At 41.3% G+C, this 20,856-nt stretch overlaps 1 protein-coding gene across 1 annotated transcript in view; it reads left to right on the plus strand.

The window, feature by feature from the left end:
• Nucleotides 1–14,705, plus strand: part of LOC126412979 (cytochrome P450 4C1-like) — a 61,563-nt gene extending 46,858 nt beyond the window's left edge. Inside the window, exons 9-12 of the mRNA XM_050082870.1 lie at nt 1,387–1,455; nt 1,532–1,700; nt 8,868–9,047; nt 14,516–14,705. Coding sequence (XP_049938827.1) covers nt 1,387–1,455; nt 1,532–1,700; nt 8,868–9,047; nt 14,516–14,673 — 576 coding nt within the window. The 3' untranslated portion in view covers nt 14,674–14,705. The remainder of the gene's footprint in view (nt 1–1,386; nt 1,456–1,531; nt 1,701–8,867; nt 9,048–14,515) is intronic.
• The last annotated feature ends 6,151 nt before the right edge of the window (nt 14,706–20,856 follow it).

Genomic DNA, 20,856 nt, shown 5'->3' on the forward strand with positions numbered 1-20,856 from the left:
ATAAAGTTTCCCCTTCCTGGGACAATGAATTCACGGTGTTCTTATTTCAATTTCCAGGAGTGTACATATAGATCATGCACAACACGATGTGCACTTTGACCTCTTAATGCTGTTTGTTTCACATTTGATCCATCGTAAATATTTTACCTTATTTACTTTCTATACGGACACCGCTCATCTACGAAATCTAACAAGCTTGTTCTCCCCGTTCTTGATTTCTGATACCCTTTTCATGTTGTGATGTTTTGTAGTTGTGATGCTATAGTTGTGAATTCATCGTTTTACAATAAAGATATAGGTACAACTTCACACATTCTTCAGTTTTATACACTAGGATATTAAGTTCGAGATTCGACACTATGTTTGTCGCTTACCAATGACGTACCAAACATATATGATACAAACAGTTATGTTATGTCGACGAAACACGTCTTGACATTTGTACGAAAAGTGTCTGTGCTGGTGCTCATATGAGGCACAGCTTTGTATATAAGTATCCGCGTCTCCCACGTTACTGTTCGTATAAGACAGAGGTATACTATTAAATCGTATCAGTATTACAGTATGAGCTTTTATTTACTGACGGATATTTGAAATTTTCTCACGCATTCAAGCACATGTGACAATCATATGAACAGGTCAATACAGTATGATTTGTTGTAAGCATTACATGGTTCGTTTCCCTGGTGCTTCTGGCTAGATGTGGCATTGTAATGTTATTGTCCTCAAAAGCACTTTGCCTGTGAAATACCTTATGTTTTAGATGATTACTGTTGACGAGAGGGCTGTGCACAAATATTCTTAGCATGCGATTTTTTTTAAGGAAGTGACAACGATGAGTCGCTATAGGTAACTAATATGTTTGTTTGAATCTGTATCCAATGTAGTTATATCACTTTAATGTTTTTGCTCTCTTCTTTTGTTATGGTGATTGGTACATTAGTTAGATGCATTTGAAAATGAATGGTGTCTGAAGGTAGTAGTGCAGAATAATTTAAAACATAGAATCGTGGAATCGATGGTAGCTACGTGAAGTAATGAATGGTGGAATATAATACGAATATGTCTACATAACGAATGTCATCTGCAGTCATACCGCTTGCATCCATCGTAAGTTCATCTCACCCTATCCCAAGCCAAGCGCCTAATGCGCCTCCACTCAATGTAAAGGTCAACGGGATGGGTTTATTTTGTAATGTAATGACTGTTCCGCACGTCTGGCAATTTAATTTCGTCGTAACTGTGCCACGAAATTCGGAGTGTGAGGGCCTATTCTAGCATACTTGCTGCCAATGCTATTGTTTAAATTTGCAAAATGCACTAACCACTTATTCAAATGTGTTCCATTCTTCCGAACTCTCGCATTAAGAGATATGTCTGTCGTAGGGTCACGACACGACCACAGTTGGCATGTCCTGGGTTCTCATCCTGCTGGGGCACCATCCAGATGTACAGGTGAGTGTTACCAGACAGCTTGACAGCGTACCGAAACGGCTGCGGACGTTACGATAACGTGTTTCTCTGTTTGCAGGAGAGAGTTTACGCCGAGCTGAAAGACATATTCCAAGACGAGCAGAGGGCACCGACAATGCAGGATCTGAATAACATGAAATATCTCGAAATGGTAATCAAGGAATCCTTGAGAATTTATCCAAGTGTGCCTTTCATCCAACGCAGGGCCACTCAAGATGTACAAATAGGTATGTACATTAGGTGACTGAAGACGACTGTATTTGCATGAAGCTGTTATTCAAATTAATTAGCTCTTTAAAATTCGAAGCTTCAGTTTAATGTACGTGTAATTACAATAAGTAGTAAACAAGTTTCATAACGGAATAACTCCATTATACTCGGAGCAATTGTAACTTTTATCCTGCCGTTTCAGTTTCTTTTCAGTTAGCATTTTGTCGATAAGAATAGTTAACACTCGGTTACGACTGTCTCAACTAGTCTCGAGCATTTGTCATCGAAATGTTCTCCACTTCAGTGAGAGACCAATGAACTTGATTGTGTTCTCCTTTGTTGGAAGTTGAAGTTTCTAAGACAAGACTGCATAAAGCTACAAAATCTGTTGAGAGGACTCTACGCCTACAATCTATCTGAATTGTGATACACTTAATGACGAAATTTTCTGCCCCCACGTTTCTTGGGGTATTTTATGACTACTAGTCGGTGAAATATTCCAGTAAGTGAGATGTTGCTGTATCGTGTAATGGCGAGAGCTTGTGTAAGTATTGTCCTTAATATGAACTGAAAAGGAGGGAGGAGACCAACCTCAACGACAACACATACATACCCGTAAACATGCGTATCATTAGAGACTGCTAAGTACTGTTATCAACACCTCAACAACTGAGCTTTATTTTAAGAGAAGATTCAATACGGTTACAAAATACAATGAAAAGAACTCTATGCCTACAATCTGTCTAGTTTGTGGTACATTTCACAACGACGAAACATAACGGCGCAGCCTTTGTTCGAACAATCCAACTCTACTTCAGCAGCTGGCCACGCAGGTGTATCTAACGTAATATAAAAACAATTTGTTCTAATTGGGAGGCATTAACGCATGCTACGTGTCCTGTCGTTCAAATGAATAAACGGCAACATTGTGCACGAACTACATGGTCTTTCCACCATGTAGGCAAACTAGGCGTCTTCCTAGAACGAAGAAATATAGGAACCGCCATATATTGGGAAGATATCCAATAAATATCAATAGAGTGGGCTCTCCGTCTGCTTGTGTTGTTAGTAGTTTTATGACCAGACTAGTATTTACTATAATATAAAATTATATAAGTATATTTGTAATTCATGTATTGAACGGAATACATGCAAAAATTGAGAATATATTGACTGCGTAGACGCTTAATTGAAATACCAGTGAATTGTTAACTTTAATATCTGAATCGGATCTCGACTTACATTCTGCTGGTTCTTTAATCCGTATAAGCGAGAATGTGTTTGACAAAATAATAGGTTATGGTAGTGGTAACCATTTTCGTACTGCCACTGGATAACTGGTTCAACTTATTCACACTTCACCAGCGAAAGTCGTAATTTCTATAAGGACTTAAATGCATGTATGTTAGTACATTAGTGGCAGGACTGATCTCAGTAATAATTCTGAAGTCGAATGTATAGATCTTTCATTGTATCATTAAACACAATACACTATGGCGAACAAATCATTACAATTTCAGAAAAATTGGATGAGTTATTCAAGGCCAAGTCAGTAACGAGTGGATCCACCTCTGGCTCCTAAGCAAGCAATTATTCGACTTAGCATTGATTGATAGAGTTGTTGGATGTCCTCCTCAGGTTGGTTGGTTGGTTGTTTGGGGAAGGAGACCAGACAGCGTGGTCATCGGTCTCATCGGATTAGGGAAGGATGGGGAAGGAAGTCGGCCGTGCCCTTTCAGAGGAACCATCCCGGCATTTGCCTGGAGTGATTTAGGGAAATCACGGAAAACCTAAATCAGGATGGCCGGACGCGGGACTGAACCGTCGTCCTCCCGCCTCCTCAGGTATATTGTGCCAAATTTTGTCCAATTGGCGCTTTAGATTGACAAAATCCCAAGTTGGTTGAAGCATCCTGCCCATAATCCTCCAAACATTCTGAATTGGGGAGAGATCCATTGACTTTACTATCCCAGGTAGGATTTGGTAAACATGAAGACAAGCAGTAGAGACACTCATGGTGTGCGCTCGGTCGTTATTTTGCCGAAATGTAAGCCCGGGATGGCTTGCCATGAAGGGCAGCAAAACGGGGCGTAGCCGTCATATCGCTGTGCTACAACGGTGTCACGGATGAGATGGCGCCCCAAACCATCACTCTAGGTTACCGGCCCATATGGCAGGTGAGAGTCAGTATGGTATCCCACCACTCTCCGGGGGGTCTCTAGACATCTACATGTACATCTACGTGATCACTATGCTATTCACAAAAAATGCCTGGCAGAGGGTTCAATGAACCACCTTCATACTGCCTCTATACCGTTCCACTCTCGTACGGCTTGCGGGAAAAACGAGCACTTAAATTTTTCCGTGCGAGCCCCGATTTTTCTTATTTTATCGTAATGATCATTTCTCCCTATGTAGGTGGGTGCCAACAGAATGTTTTCTCAATCGGAGGAGAAAACTAATGATTGAAATTTCATGAGAAGATCCCGTCACAGTGAAAAACGCCTTTGTTTTAATGTTTGCCACTCCAATTCACGTATCATGTCTGTGACACCATCTCCCCTATTTCACGATAATACAAAACGAGTTGCCCTTCTTTTTACTTTTTCGATATCATCCGTCAGTCCCACCTGATGCGGATCCCACACCGCACAGCAGTACTCCAGAATAGGGCGGACAAGCGTAGTGTAAGCAGTTCTTTGGTAGACCTGTTGCACCTTCTAAGTGTTCTGACAATGAATCGCAGTCTTTGGTTTGCTCTACCCACAATATTAACTATGTGATTGTTCCAATTTAGGTTATTTGTAATTGTAATCCCTAAGTATTTAGTTGATTTACAGCCCTCAGCTTATCGCGTAGTCGAAATTTAGCTGATTTCTTTTAGTACTCATGTGAATAACTTTGCACTTTTCATTATTCAGGGTCAATTGCCACTTTTCGCACCATACAGGTATCTTATCTAAATCATTTTGCAAGTCGTTTTGATCATCTGATGACTTTACAAGACGGTAAATGACAGCATCATCTGCAGACAATCTAAGACGGCTACTCAGATTGTCTCCTATGTCGTTAATATAGATCAGAAACAATAGAGGGCCTTCAACACTTCCGTGGGGAATGCCGGATATTACTTCTGTTTTACTCGATGACTTTCCGTCTATTACCACGAACTGTGACCTTTCTGACAGGAAATCACGAATCCAGTCGCACAACTGAGGCGATACTCCGTAGGAACGCAGTTTGATTAGAAGACGCTTGTGAGGAACGGTGTCGAAAGCCTTCTGGAAATCTAAAACTATGGAAACATTTTGACATCCTCAGTTGATAGCACTTATTACTTCATGAGTATAAAGAGCTAGTTGTGTTTCACAAGAACGATATTTTCTGAATCCGTGATGACTATATGTCAATAAATCATTTTCTTCGAAGTACTTCATAATGTTCGAATAGAGTCTATGTTCTAAAACCCTACTGCAAATCGACGTTAGTGATATAAGCTTGTAATTAAGCTGATTACTCATACTTCCATTTTTGGGTATTGGTGTGACTCGAGGAGATTCCTAGTCTTTAGGTACGTATCCTTCTGTGAGCGAGTGGTTGTATATAATTGCTAAATATGGAGCTATTTTATCAGCATACTCTGACAGGAACCTGACCGGTATACAATCTGGACTGCCTTTATTAAGTGATTTAAGCTGCTTTGTTACACCGAGGATATCTACTTCTATGTTTCTCATCCTGGCAGTTGTTCTTGATTGGAATTCAGGAATATTTACTTCGTCCTCTTTGGTGAAGGATTTCGGAAAACCATGTTTGATAAATCTGCTTTAGTGGCACTGTCATCAGTGACTTCACCGTTGCAGTGAAGGTATTGATTGTGTCTTGCCACCGGTATGCTTTATGTATGACCAGAATCTCTTTGGGTTTTCTGCCAGATTTCGACCACAGAATTTCGTTGTGGAAATTATTAAAAGCATCTCGCATTGAAGTACGCGCCATATTTCGAACTTCTGTAAAACTTTGCCAATCTTGGGGATTTTGCGTTCTTTCAGATGCCTGCCTAGACATGTCTTAGCTGGTCATAGCAGTTCATTTCGAGGCGGGACGCATCACAGAAGACTGTTCTACTCCAGTAAATGAGATTCCAGGCCGAATGTTCTCGACACCACTGCAGACGAGCTTCTTGGTCTACAGAGCCGAATGATAGTTGGCGTAAGGGGTAGTCTGCGCAAGGAGCTCAGCGGCCTTTCTGAGAGACATCTGTGAATGGTCCTTAAGACTACTGATGCTCCAGTGCACGTCGGGTCGATGATAATGATGAATTTGCTGCTCTGAGTGCCTCTCTGACAACTGCTTGGTTCTCATGTTCTGTCGTCCCTCTAGGTCGATTGCTCCCTTCTTGACGCTGTATTCTGCCATGGATCACCCATTCCTGCCAATATAGTCGAACAGTGGCATCTCTCCTACTCAAATGTTGAGCGATACGTCGATTACTCAAACCAGCTACACGTCCTCTCTCAAATGCTGGCATCTGCACCTATTGTTCACGTGCCTGCCTGCGAGGTACCGTTACGGTCCTACTGAGCAAAAGTAATGAAATGCGCAAAGACCTTATGCCCTGGTATCGACATGTTCCCTGTTTACTATCACTGCCTCTAACTGCGTTGCAGCGTTACCCATACATCCATCGGCCGCCAAAATTTACAGTTTTGCATTTTCCGTCGGTAGTTGTTTTGGCCTATTTGAATGACTCCTTCGCGTTGCGTTATTCTTTTTGACTCACAGTGTATATCGATCAGTGTCAGTGCCAGTTCAAATAAAAGGCAAGAGTAGGCTTGAATGATTCGGATAATTCATTTTATCGTTTACGCTATAGCCTTAGGAAGGTAGATGGCGGAAAGCAATTTTATTTATAAAAATCGTGCTTGTTACTCTTTGGAAACTGTAGATATCAGTGATTCCTCACAAAGCAAGTTACCAGTTTTGTTTTTTCGTGGTACTACATTATTAAAAACGTTGTTCTTACGTCAAAGGAAGAAATACATGCGTTTGGTTACATTCGTTAAGGTTTCCAGTAGAACATTAATAGCTGCTATATTATACATACAGTCTAAAAGAGATTATTAGTCTTCAGAATACCCTATCCGTTAATTTTAATTTCCGTCACATACATTCATCAGTTCTTACAATTAGTAAATGAAATCAGTTTATGTATTGAAATATGTTCAACGTCTGTTTGCTTTTCCCTTCGTCTTTTAGCAAAGGTCTCTGAAACAATTGTGGGACCCCTGTGATTTATTTTTGAAAAATTTAAACCATTAATTTTGCGTCCTAGTCATTACTGGCGTCATATACATTTAACTGTTAAAAATTATTGGCGTAATGTAACGATTTAACTTTTATACAGTAGCCTATGTCTTGGCTCACTTCTCTTATTCTTTCTTCAACCGCCGTAACTTTAATACTTCGATTACTTCAATCTGTTCTGCTGTTTATGTTTCTCATCATTAACCCTTGTAAAATTTCTACACCAACTGCTCTTGCCTTATAACTGTTGTATTATCCATGATGTACGTATGTATACTGTTTATAATTGTTGTATTATCCATCATGGCAATATACTATGGTAATTCAGAATTGAGGGAGTAGGAATGAGAATTGTAAGCGGGAGGGAGGGAGGGGCAAAGGACGATACATTCAAAATACCTGGAACCAGTACTGACTACCCAGCGTGAGTAGATTATGTTCATTTTGCAATAACATGTGACAGCTGCGGTACACATATGATCTCATGCATTTCTCTACTCTTGAAGATACGTAGTTATAATGTTTCTTTCGATAGCCATTTATTTATAGCATGTTTGAGTACCTGGATATATTGATGATCTACATTATATGAAGGGCATCCATGTAAGAAAGCGAAAATTTCCTAGCTTCATGAAGTATAGAACAAACTTCTTGCACTATTTCTTTACACACTTTAGTAAAGTACTGCATGTGTGAAGAAAGTTACAATGCTTATGAGAAAGGTCTGAAAGATTTGTAGAATAAAAGAATCCTCTTTCCCTGTAACTTGATACTTATCTGGTAAGAAACGAGTGTATATAATGGGCTGTATCTAGAAATAACCTGCCATTCCTCGATACTGTGGATATATACAATTAGTGAAAATATAGTTCACATACAACAGTATTCGGGCGAATAGCGTGCACAGATTCAAATCGATACCGCCTTTGTCTCTAACGTTCAGAATTACAGTGTTGTTTGTGGATTATTATTCTTTATCTATTAAAATTAGACTCTTGCTATCTCGTTTCATATTTTTAATAATTTTCCTGACATGAACCACCTAAGTATTGAAACTGGGTACCGTACTGCAATTGTGTATGAGTAGAAGACGACAACGATGATTGCTGGCAATTTCGAGATGTGTTCTAGCGTTCAGTTGTGAAAGCTCAGAGTTTCTCGTGCTGGGTTGAATAACTTACAACTATCAGAAGCCATTTTCCACCATATTCATCGATTAGGGTGGCACAATGCTTACGGCAGATCGAATCACCATCCATCCATTAAAATTTTGGATTTCTGTGCATTCCCTAAAATGCTTAAGAAATATTCCTGGATCAAAATAATAACCTTCTCACATCCGAACTTGTGTTCTGGCCCTAATGGCGTCGTTCGTGACGGGATGAAAAAACTAAGGCAGTTTTCTTTCGCACTCCATACTCTCTTGGCAATCTCTTAGAAGTGGGGTAGAATGCTAATAACTGATAGTTCTGAATGGTGGGCTCCATATGGTTCCCAAGATGTGCAGCGACGGTAAGCCATAAAATTATGGTAAATTTGTATGTGTATTTTAAATGGTTTAATGCGTCTATATACATTTAATTGGTTTTACGTTGCTTTATGTACATTTATTCATTTAGTCACTGTTATTGATTAGTTTTATTCTTGTATTTGTAGCATCGATGATGGCTGTTAATCAGTTGAAATCGATTTGGAAAAGTAAATAAAGAAAACATGATCTTGCGACTGGTTGCTGCTTATTTGGTAATAACTGATATCTCAGCATTTAAAAGCACAGCCTATGAAGAGTAAAAAATTTAGTTCGTATTGACAAGGTAAATTCCTTATCATGGACTTCCCTCTGGGCGCAGTCTAAGCCTACCTGTTATTCTTGTCAGCCGGCTACAACATCCCAGAGGGGACCACACTGACGCTGCACATCTACCACGCCCACCGTGACCCCGACCACTGGCCCGATCCGGAGCGCTTCGACCCGGACAACTTCCTGCCGGAGAGGGTGCAGGGCAGGCATCCCTTCGCCTACGTGCCATTCAGTGGTGGCCCGCGCAATTGCATTGGTAAGAATAATGATATGTACTGAAAATTCCCTCAAGCTTCCAGCAGCGTTAAATGGTTTAAAATCCATAAGTTCTCGGCCATAGTCTGAGTGGAGAATGTCTTTTGGTTCCTGCTACCGTCCGCATATCTGCTGACGTCCTTGTCGCAGTGGTCACACCGGTTCCCGTCAGATCACCAAAGTTAAGCGCTGTCTGGCTGGGCTACCACTCGGATGGGTGACCGTCCGGTCTGCCGAGCTCTGTTGGCAAGAGGGTTGCACTCAGCCTTTGTGAGGCAAACTGAGGAGCTACTTAACAGAAAAGTAGCGGCTCCGGTCACTAAAAGTGACAACGGTCGGGAGAGCGGTGTGCTGACCACATACCCCTCCATATCCGCATCCGGTGACACACCTGGGCTGAGATAATGACACGGCGGCCGGTCGGTACCGTTGGGTCTTCCAAGGCCTGTTCAGACGTAGTTTAGTTTCGTTTCGTTACCGTCCGTACATAGCCGCTATGAGCTACCTTCTGCGACACATTTACAGCCTTCGTTACATTTTCAATTCTACTTTTTGCCAGCCAGGCAAGAACATTCAGTAGCAGGGAGTTATGCAGAGGCCCGTGCATTCAATTCTTCGGGAGATGGTTTCAGAGCATGGGAACGCACCTGCTAGTGGTGTCTGTATCACGCTGGAGTACCGTATAAGCAGTCAAGAATCACATACTGATTATGGCGCGAAGCAGTACAATACTGTTAGTTAATATTCATTATTTGAACACTGCTATGATCCTTCAGCCATCCGGTCAACATTAGTTGAACTGCTGAAGGATTAATAATAATTTCCTAAGTTCATTAACTATAATAAAAATTTAAACGAGAAAAACATTTTAGCTTATTCATTGTTGGTGAAGATGACGGACCAATCAGAAGTGCGCACTTAATAAGCGGTCACTGAACAGTTACTGTCAACTCACTGCGAGTCTTCTAGCGCGCACGAGCGAGACAACACATGTCGGGACGGTCAAGTAGAATGCGATGCCGATAATTATGCGTCGCCGTCAACAGTATCTTGGAAAACTTTTGTGTATAACAATTCACTAGAAGTTTTACATCAGTGATGAACAAAGGCAACATGCGCTTTGGACGGTGTAGTGGGACGAGTTACTGATAATCCACTGCGGTGTTGAACTGTCGTGTGAAATTCTGAGCATCTCGTAATGCTGTGAATCATTAAATTGTGTCTCGTTGCGGTGCTCTGAACACAGTTCCTTCCGCAGAATTAGATTTAATGAATGGACATAATCAGGCTTGCTTTCTTGATTACGGCTAAACATTAATGAATAAAACTCAAGTGGCATCTTACGTTTTGATAACTTTATTTCGTAGCACTGGATTTTCTCCCACCCTACCACTTCAACTTAGCACAGTTTGTTGTTTGTACGTCTTAACCTGCTCTTGTATGGACAAGAAACCAAGCAGGACGAGAGTTACGAGACAACCTTAGAAGTCTCCAGGTAAGCAAACCAAAGTCAGTGATGCCAGGAAGTGAAGAGACATACCCTCATAAACTGTAGTATTGATAGAACCTGGCATTTTGTATCGTGGATACACAGGCGAACACTGTAGTAACAGTTCAGCGTCAGCATTCTTCTTTTTCTTCTCAGTCGTTACAACAGGTGGTCGCCCTAGCGCCGTATAAGTGTCACAGAAGGCAGCGCGACTATGTAAGGACGGTAGCAGCACCCAAAAGACACTCACCACCTGACAGTGGCCCTAGAGTATTCGACGGGAGTCATGGGTTTCAAATGAGTTGACGCTGCTAATGTTGAGGATGTGTTACATGTCGATCAGTTGGACTTTAGGGGACGATAAAGGCACCAGAAGAGGCGTTCTGACGATGTCGCTAATAATAGAAGCGAGACTTGTAAAAATCAGAATAGTTACAGACGATTTTTCTACCCGCAAGTAGCGTTATATAATGTAAAATGATGCAAAATGTTCGAAATTCTCAGTAAAATATTTGTAGGCAAGAACGGTTGAAACACAATATGTACACGTACCAAGACACAAAAAAATGTAAGAGCAACAATGAAGTGTTCGGATTAGAAAAAATGTAATACACCCATGCATTTTCTCGAACCCGACTTTTCACCCTACACATCCAGGAAGCAATCAAGGAAAATAAATGTTCAGGAGTGGAATTAAAATTCAAAGTGAAGGGATATCTATGAAAAATTCGCTGATGAAATTGTTACCTTGAGTGCAAGTGAGCAAGAGTTGCACGACCTGCCGAGTGTAATGAACAGTCTAATTAGCACACACTATGAATTGAGAGTAAATTGAAGAAAGACGAAGGTAGTGAGAAGTAGCAGAAGTGAAATTATCAGTGAATTTAACATCAAAATTTGGGAGCGAAGCATTGCCATACCTGGAGTAAAACTGCACATGACGAACGAAGCAAGGAGGACACAAGAAATAACCGGGCGAAGAGGGCATTCTTGGCCGGAAGAAATCTATTAGTATGAAACTTCGGCGTTAGTTGAGGAAGAAATTTCTGAGAATGTGCCTTTGGTGTAGATCAATGAGTCATGGACTGTGGCAAAACCACAAAAGAACAGGATCAATGCGTTTCAAATGTGCTGCTCCAGAAGGATGTTGCAAAATTATGTGGACTGATGACAAATGAGGAGGTTCTCCGCAGAATCGACGAAGAGTGCATCACACCAAAAATGTTGACAAGAAGAAGGGAGAGGATGATAGAAAATGTGTTAAGACACCAAGGCTTCACTTTCATAGAATTCGTTGCTGGCCGCATCAGAGCAGTCTGAAAACTGACGACCAACCGTCACCACGCTCCCGTCCCCACTCACACCCCACTCTCCAAAAAAATTAAGCCTTGTACAAAAATACGCAGCTCTAAGGCTGTTAGCTTCAGACATGATCTTATGACAACACCTGAACATCTCACATTGCGACCTACGTACTTAATAACGTACAAAATGTTCTTGGTAATATTACTGATGATAATATCACGGTGGCTTCTTTTGTTGCATCATGCATTTCCTATCAAACGGGCGTCATAGTAAGCGCTCATAAGGATCGGCGGGTGCTTTATATTATCCGGAATTTGTAAGATAAGTCAATTCTAAAGGAACAGCCCAGGTGCTGAAATGAAGTACTTCACTCTTTTCAGAGCGTCTCAACAGTGCCACATCGTGAGCTGGGCTCTTAGGAGCACCTTTCAAAAGGGACACTCTTCCAACTGAGCCATGGGAGTATAATGTACTGTTGTTGTACTCAGCTGGCGCCTCCTTTTATCTCTCGTAGGCTCATGCAGGCGTCGCTAAGGTTGATTCAGTCGGGAGCTGTTTGAACGATAGCCTATGTTATGCTTGGGAAGAGAAACTGTTGTGTTAAGATGTTGCATGGCTAAATTATAATAGCACTGCCCAAAAAGTCAATCGATGATTTCTACCTTTTAATTTTGTAATACTGTTTTACCAGTTGAGGGTCATATCTCACGACTACCGTGACTGTGACATCTGAGCTCGTTTCGCAACTAGGCTTTATTCTTTTCTTTTCATAAAATGAACTTGGGATTTTAGTAGAAAGCGTTACAACAACTTAATTTCGTCTATCCCTCAGTTTAAGTTTAAGAGACCTTAAGTTTGATTTTCGATAGGTTCCGCCTTCAGCAAACAATGTTTCGTTTTTGTTTTTTACCGAAGTGGCCGTGCGGTTAAAGGCGCTGCAGTCTGGAACCGCAAGACCGCTACGGTCGCAGGTTCGAATCCTGCCTCGGGCATGGATGTTTGTGATGTCCTTAGGTTAGTTAGGTTTAACTAGTTCTAAGTTCTAGGGGACTAATGACCTCAGCAGTTGAGTCCCATAGTGCTCAGAGCCATTTGAACCATTTTTGTTTTTTACCCGACGCGATTCTTTCAAGTTCAATATTATCCTTAGGTCTTCTGTTTGCTTTCTGTCAAATAATGGGAAATGTTGATTTTTCACAGTCAGCATACAGAAAAATTATTTACATGGGATGTATGGGATATTACGCCTTTAAAGTTTAACTCTTATGTTTCACACTATTTTACGTGATGTGGAAGACTGTGTGTCTGTGTGTGTGCCTATGCAATGTGTTTACATATCCTTTTACAGCCTTCAACGACTCTGCATGTTTACAGGAATTAAAAAAATTTCTTTTTCGATTTGGTGGATGTTATTGTTGTTGTAGTAGTTGTTGTTGTGATCTTCAATCCGGACACTGGTTTGATGTAACACAAAAGCTACTCTGTCGTGTGCAAGTCTCTCAATTACCGAATGACTATTGTTACGTTCTCAGTCTGCATACTATATTAGTCTCTTGATCTCCCTCTACGATTTTTACGTCCCCCTCTCCCTCGCCCCCACACTCCCCTCCAGTACTAAACAGGTGATTCATTGAAGTCTCAGGATGTGTCCTGTCAACGAGTCTCTTCTTCTAGTCCGGTTGTACCACAAATTTTTCTCCTCAGTTCTGTTCAGTACAGCACCACATTTCAAATGCTTCTATTCTCATTTTGTCTAAACTAGTTTGGTAAATACTTGACTGAAAACCGGAAATTATATATGTAAAGTCAGTAAAAACAATTTTTTTCCTGTTATTTGAGAGAAAGTAAATGAAAAAGGCAGTGATGATACTGTAATTTCACATAAACAAAGTCTGGATAGAAGAAGCATAAAAGTTAGTGTTTGATAAAGGCGGAACCTATCCAAAAACAAGTTTGTTTGTTCGCAAACAGGGACGCAACTGTGAGCTTCAACCTCAAAATTAAATACTTTTATTCGCCGTACAACAATTAATTTAATCAAATCCCGAAACTTTTGCATGCACAAATGAACATCCTTCTACAATACGCCGTGTTTTATCAAGTAGTAGAGGCTACAGCAGTCAGTCGCAAATTATGTTAATTGCATCTCTAGATTTCAAGCACTGTGTGGCCATCTTCAGTGCTTAGTGTCAAATCCTTTGCGATGCATTTCTTATTGAAGATGATGTGTAGTTTCGATAACAGCGAGTTTAGTTCAAGTAACTTTATAGTATGTACTACATACTGTACGTATAAAAATACTCTAGTTAAACGTGCTGTTTTGAATCAACACATCAACTTCAATAAGATATGCATCGCATGAAATTTGACACCAAGCACTGAAGATGGCCACACAGTGACCGAAATCTGCATATGTAATGAACATCATTTGCGACTGACTTCTGTACCCTTTACTAATTGAAATGAATATAGTCGCTGAGTACAAATGTTTCCGTATGGAATCAAACCTGCTATACTTTATGTTACGAATCGCCAAGTTTCCAAATGTTACCCTGACAACAGAATATGAAAATTAGAGCATTTTTTTTTGCTTCATTATATTTCGTGTATCTGTTATTTAAAACATTCCTGTAAATATAAGTCTTGTTTCTGTATGATTTTTACTGTTCCGACAGGCCAGAAATTCGCCGTCCTCGAAGAGAAGACAGTGCTGTCGTACATCTTACGCAACTTCCGCGTGGAGACGGTGGAGAAGCGGGAGGACCTGAAGCTGATAGGCGAGCTGGTGTTGCGGCCTTTCAAGGGCGTCTTCCTCAGGCTGACTCCGCGGTAGAAGGGTTCCTCCTGGTGACAGCCGGGGCAAAGAACTGAACTGTAGCCCACCGTGACCAGGCCACCAGACGCACCGCGCAAAACGAACCTTTTAACTAACGAGACAACAATATACTCGATCTTTTCAATTAGACAGAAAGTAGCATTTCATCGATCCCAAACTGTGCATTAGTTGATACTAGGGTCTTTAACAAGGACACACAAATTTCTAAGCAAGCGCCTTCTTCGGTGTTTCTTAAATCTTCTACATTATATCCAAGCACTGGGGACGATGTTCAGAGGCAATACCTGACGAATAAATTTTGTGTCTTATCACACATTTCACCAACAGAAGAACTGTTTCACCAGCAGTGTATAGTGTCTTGAGTGGAGTGTCGGATGACAAAGAAATCGTCTTTGCTAAGTCTTCTACTGGCGCGCCACCTAAAGACAGCATAAAAAGAAAGAAAGGAGTTGCCGCAACCTCTTTTTCACTGCTGGACTACACATCACATTTTTGATCGAAAACAATGGCAGCGTTCAAAAAAAAATAAAAAAAAAGAATATCAGTGGAACACTGGCTCATGTACTCTGCAACTGTCATCTTTGATGGTGGCGAGGCCTCATCCGCCATACGCTTTTCATATTACGTTTCTGAATCGAAAGATAAAGGCCAGTTGTCACAAACAGAAGCACTAACTTACACTACCAACTAAATGTGTGGAATTCCAACATGAATTACAGTGCTGTGAAAACTGTGTCTCTACCTTGCACTGACAAGTATCAGATTAATACTGAAGCTCTGCCTCTTTCACATCTAATTTTTGAAAAGTTACAAGAAGCATGTGGACTTTCAAGAAATTAATTATTTGTACTTTTGATGTACTTTGCCTCTGTTCTTCGAAATTTTAAGGAGAACATATCAAAGCCCCCTTCCGTTTGTATCATTCGCATATTAGTTGCTTTATGGGTGCCAAGAAAATGACACTACAATCAGTATTCAGTGTTGAAGATTATAGGACTACATTTTAATGGTCGAAATTACGAATGTATCTAGTGTCCATGTTTTTGGAGATGATGTATGACATTTGATTTTCATTATTATATAAGGTAATTGTGTACAGTCTATATATGTTTGTAAAATCGGAAGTATATGGCAAATAAGGAAAGGCAGTAGTACTACGATTATAGTTATATGAAACTGAAATTACACGTAATCTTCTATGTATCTTGTATATTCAATACATACATAATTTATACTACCCTGCTGCAATTTCTACCTGTATGTTCCAGCTAATCTCATGAACTACTGTAAGGATTTTGATACGATTATTACCAATAGATAGACCGAGTGAAGAGAAATGTTTCTGTGTATAATTTACCACTGCTTAGTAGGGATGAGTGTGTCACATGTATTAACTGTTGGATATTTAATTGGTGTTTGGAGTGACATCACGTGAAAATGATGGGAGCTAAAATCCGGTGAGCTGCACAGGAGGCGGTATCTGGTGAAAAATGTAGTAAATTAAACAGCTGCCAAAATACTACAGAGCAGCAAAGCTTGAGCAAAACAGATTTTTCCCCTTTTGGTCTAGTAACAAATCGCATGCTTCTAAACTGTAAAGTTGTGTGATCGAACCGCAGTCGGACAGCGAATTTTGTAGTCTGCCCTTTAATCTAGTATTCCGTTAACTTCAGATAAAGCAATCGTAAAAGTAAAGAAGTATTCTACCCACAGTAATAAAATAATAAAACCTTCAAAGGGGCAATAAGAACGTGCGTAATCAAATACAAATACGTTCCTAAGGAATATATCTTTTGCGCATAGGAATTTACATTTGGCACAATAAGTATACTTCAGAACGATGCTAGTTCATCAGAAAATACTCAAACATACAGTTACAACCAACGTTAACCAAACACAAAATAGACAACAAGTAAACAACACAGTCTACACTGGCAAAACAAACTAACATACTGAGACCTGGTGGTCAAGGAAGGTAGGATTCGGCTACGATTGTGGACGGGGCCATAATCAGTTACTATTGGTTGGCCTTTATTTTAATCACACACAATTTACTTAAAATCAACAACAAATTAAAGTAATGGTAGTCATTTAAGAATTGTTTCACGGCTGAAGGCCGTAACGGCATTAAATTAAGAATTGTTTAAGTTGTTGCAGCTTACAAACTACAGTTATTAAAATACTGAAAACAAATCATCAAGGTCTTAGAGTTTAACTACTAAAAAATAATGGCCACATTAGAATTCTAAGACAAGTAGCGGCAGTCACAGCTGAAGGCCTTTAATGCCAAGAATGGCAATTATTAAAAAAAAATTTAACGAACATACTGTCAAACACCGCCCGCATCTCGTGGTCGTGCGGTAGCGTTCTCGCTTCTTACGCTCGGGTTCCCGGGTTCGATTCCCGGCGGGGTCAGGGATTTTCTCTGCCTCGTGATGGCTGGGTGTTGTGTGTTGTCCTTAGGTTAGTTAGGTTTAAGTAGTTCTAAGTTCTAGGGGACTGATGACCATAGATGTTTAGTCCCATAGTGCTCAGAGCCATTTGAACCATTTGAACTGTCAAACACCAAGGGAATAGCAAAAGTTAATTTAAAAGACAGCCAACTGATCACCAAACACGTGAGACAAAATGATAGTAAACTTGGTAGCACAACCGTTTAAACTTGCTGTAACGTCAAGAATGGCAATTATATTTAAAAAATTTAGAAACATACAATAAAATTGCAAATATAATAAAAAGGTTAATTCAAAAGGAGAAGCAACTGATCACCAAACAGGTGAGACAAATGACGGTAACTTGGTAATACAATAAAAAAATAATAACACAATAATAAAACACAAGGACTAGTCACAGACGGTGCTCCAGGAATCGACCTCTTAGTAGGTCAGGTCAAAAACACCTTCGCGAGCGATGAGAAAGACAGCCAAGAGTTGCATTCACTTCAAAAGATGGTAACTCAGACTAGTGGCAGTCTAACGAATGACTAATGATAATCTGCTTAAGCTACCTAACGTCCGATAACCAATGCAACGATGGAACACCACGCCAAAGCCGGAAACGGCGGTCAGCACTACGTCCTCAGAATGCTGTGTTTAGAGCATCCGAAAGGAGAAAGGAGCCACTACTACCAGAGTAAAAGAAACACGAACCGACCTAAAAATCAAGGAAACTGTCAAAACTACACGCCTTACCGGACAGCAGTGGCATGGCGAGGAAACACATACACTGCCATTACATACACTAAACTCCCGGGCAGGTCACTGCGGCGTTATCGGCCACCAGGCAGGAAAACAACCGCTCGTTGAACTTAACAAATAGTAACACATAGAATGCAGCAATTAGTAACAAGAAGTCGAGGAAAGCTAATTAGATCCGCCTTCCCCAAGCACTCCACTCGCTGCTCTTCGTCTCGGCGACACTGCGAGGAGCAACACGAACCCAAGTCACTGGAGAATCGCGAGATATCACAATGGTGGAGGTTTCACAGCTAGGATTAAGGTCCACTCAACTTAAGCTTGTTGGGTCCGGTTGATGACTAGGCCGTGTACCCTCGCCATCACAGCCCTTCCATCCGGCAGCGGTCCTGGCATGTTCTCACACTGCCCTCTTGGCTCCTCCGGAGTTGCCAACCGAACTGCTTACTCACGTGACCCGGACGAACAACGGAGTCACCCCAAAGATAGGGCCACAGTTACTACATATCGATAACGTCACCGCTGCCACTAGCGGACAGGCAACGCTTGCGAAACCAAGTGGCGCCACTCAACACAAGAAGAATACAAACAACCGCAACCATGTCAACTAAACGACACAGTGTGGCCTCGAACAGAGGACGGAAACCTGCAACGGCACCAACGCGAGCCGCAGCACGACTCACATACAATCAAGCGTAAACTCGTGATTGAATTACAAAGTTAATCACAAAATCAGACACACTATAGCCTCGTCATGCCTTTCACACATAATATAATTACAGTACAATCAGAGCACACTATGGCCTCACCGTGTTTTTTCAATTGAAGTACGACTATATAACCATCGTTCTACGAGTGCAAACACGACACAGCTGCATTGCGTTTTCACAACAAAAATCCTTGTCACTCACTAATGCCAACACATGAATGAAGCTGCGGGCACACACAATGGAACAAGTAGTTCTGCAGACCCACTTTAGAATCGTCGGAACGGTAACTGTGTTCCGCAGTTCCTCCAAGAGTCCAAGCTGTTGTATCTTCTAGATATCTGGAGGTAACACCGTCCTCTGTCCCAGCCAATCAATGTTTGCAGGACAGACTGCCACGCCCTGTGCTGACCATTACAATCCCACTGCTTTATTGCTTTCGCTATCTCCCCGACTCCACGACGCTGTCTGTTTCTACATCTACATCTACATCCATACTCCGCGAGCCACCTGACGGTGTGTGGCGGAGGGTACCCTGAGTACCTCTATCGGTTCTCCAGGTCCTGGCTCGTTTTGCCGGTGTAAAGTAACGGCTAAATCCAACGTAGCGTCCGTAGCTGACGACTTTGTCCACTTACGCCGATAACATAGGCAAGCACGGCGATGCACCATGCCAGGCCTGGCGACGAACGCATGACTTGTCCATCACTGCCTACAGCGGTCCCAATTGCTAGCTCAATTTGATGTGGCCGCTACCCCTGCATACTGCCGGCACAAAGTCCAGCTGCTATCTTTCGCCCACGCCCCCCCCCCCCCCCCTCCACCTTCTCCATGAACAGTGTGCCGATGCTCTCAGAGCCGGTAACTGCTGGCAGTAAGCACGATATGGTGGTGCGCCCTGCATGTCCGAGTACTGCACGCTAGGTCTTATGCTAAACTGCTGCCCATGGGATCCCGGAGCTGGCTTCAGTTTCTTGCTGCTTTCAGATGTACTCTCAGACTGCTAACAGCTGTGTCGAGACGCCACAGCCTGAGAGTAGCGAGTATACAGAAAGGAAAGCAGAGGGAGGCTCCCTTGATTTGCTGTAAGGTCAAGCATGGCGCTCGACGCCATACTGAAGCCGAGTAAATGTGAAACGATAGCCGCTTTCTACATTCTTATGAAACGGAAGCAATCTCACCGACGAAACCGAAACTCTTGCAGCAAGTAACGCTAATGAAAACAAGATGTGATAAATCTTTAGTTACAAATTTATCAAATAAGCTTTTAGGTTCATTACTGTTCACATGTGCAAACTGTAAACTGTCTTTTCTTTTAGTTTCAGGTGGCAGTGAAGCTACTTTGTGTTATATGTATCGGTTTTCTCCACACAGTAATTTTATTTTACTTATGAATTTTTCTTTTTTGCGACTCCGAGTTGATAAATCAACGTCACTTCCAGTTCTAACAGAAAAAAAGCGGTTATGGTATGTCCTGGAGAGTTGGAGCATTGGGTGAGCCGGACGGGTGGCGTATTTCACAAATGCGAGGCTAGTCAGTAGCTCCTGCTACTTGTAAGGAGTTCGTTTTGCAAACAAACGTGGTACGAAGGTATTACTGTTGTTTTCGTCTTAGTTCTGAAGGAAAATCACATTCTCTGTTATGGTGAGCCGAAAATTTTTATTGTGTAGTTAATCAATTTTAATTTTAAGGATTATTTTTGCACAATATCCATACAGTTTTTTTACCGAGAGCTTAAAAAATATGTAGGCATGAAACTAACTTCAAAGGGCCACCGAGTTCGCTTCCTGCAGACAGTAGTCGGGATGGTCCATCTCTCCGAGACAATCGAGAGAGAGGTGAACTAGTACTAATTGAGAGAGACGGATCACAGTTCAATTTGGCTTAGGTGACAATAGAAGTTTCATTTATATTTTGAAAAACGATTGCATAACATGTGTTTTTCTCATATTTGGTAATGTACTGGTTAAAAACGCATTTCATATCGAAGAAAAGCAGATGGAATAGTATTGCTTATATTTGATGAGCACACGTCTCATGCAAGCTGTTTGGAAGCATGAGAGTTTGCAGAGAAACAAACTTTTATTTTAATGGTATCCAAATAAGTCCCACTGGTTGCAGCCTCTGGAACACCACTCATTTTTCAAATAAATGAAAAGCAATTTTTATAACGCCTGCAGCACTTTCATGACGAATCCATCCAGGAAAATTAACCGTCTCCAGTTCGGAAAATGCTCAACTCAGCGAAAAAGGTACTCGTAATTTCAAATCAAATTGA

The sequence above is a fragment of the Schistocerca serialis genome, chromosome 7 (assembly GCF_023864345.2).
Source record: "Schistocerca serialis cubense isolate TAMUIC-IGC-003099 chromosome 7, iqSchSeri2.2, whole genome shotgun sequence".
Taxonomy (NCBI): Eukaryota; Metazoa; Arthropoda; class Insecta; order Orthoptera; family Acrididae; genus Schistocerca; species Schistocerca serialis.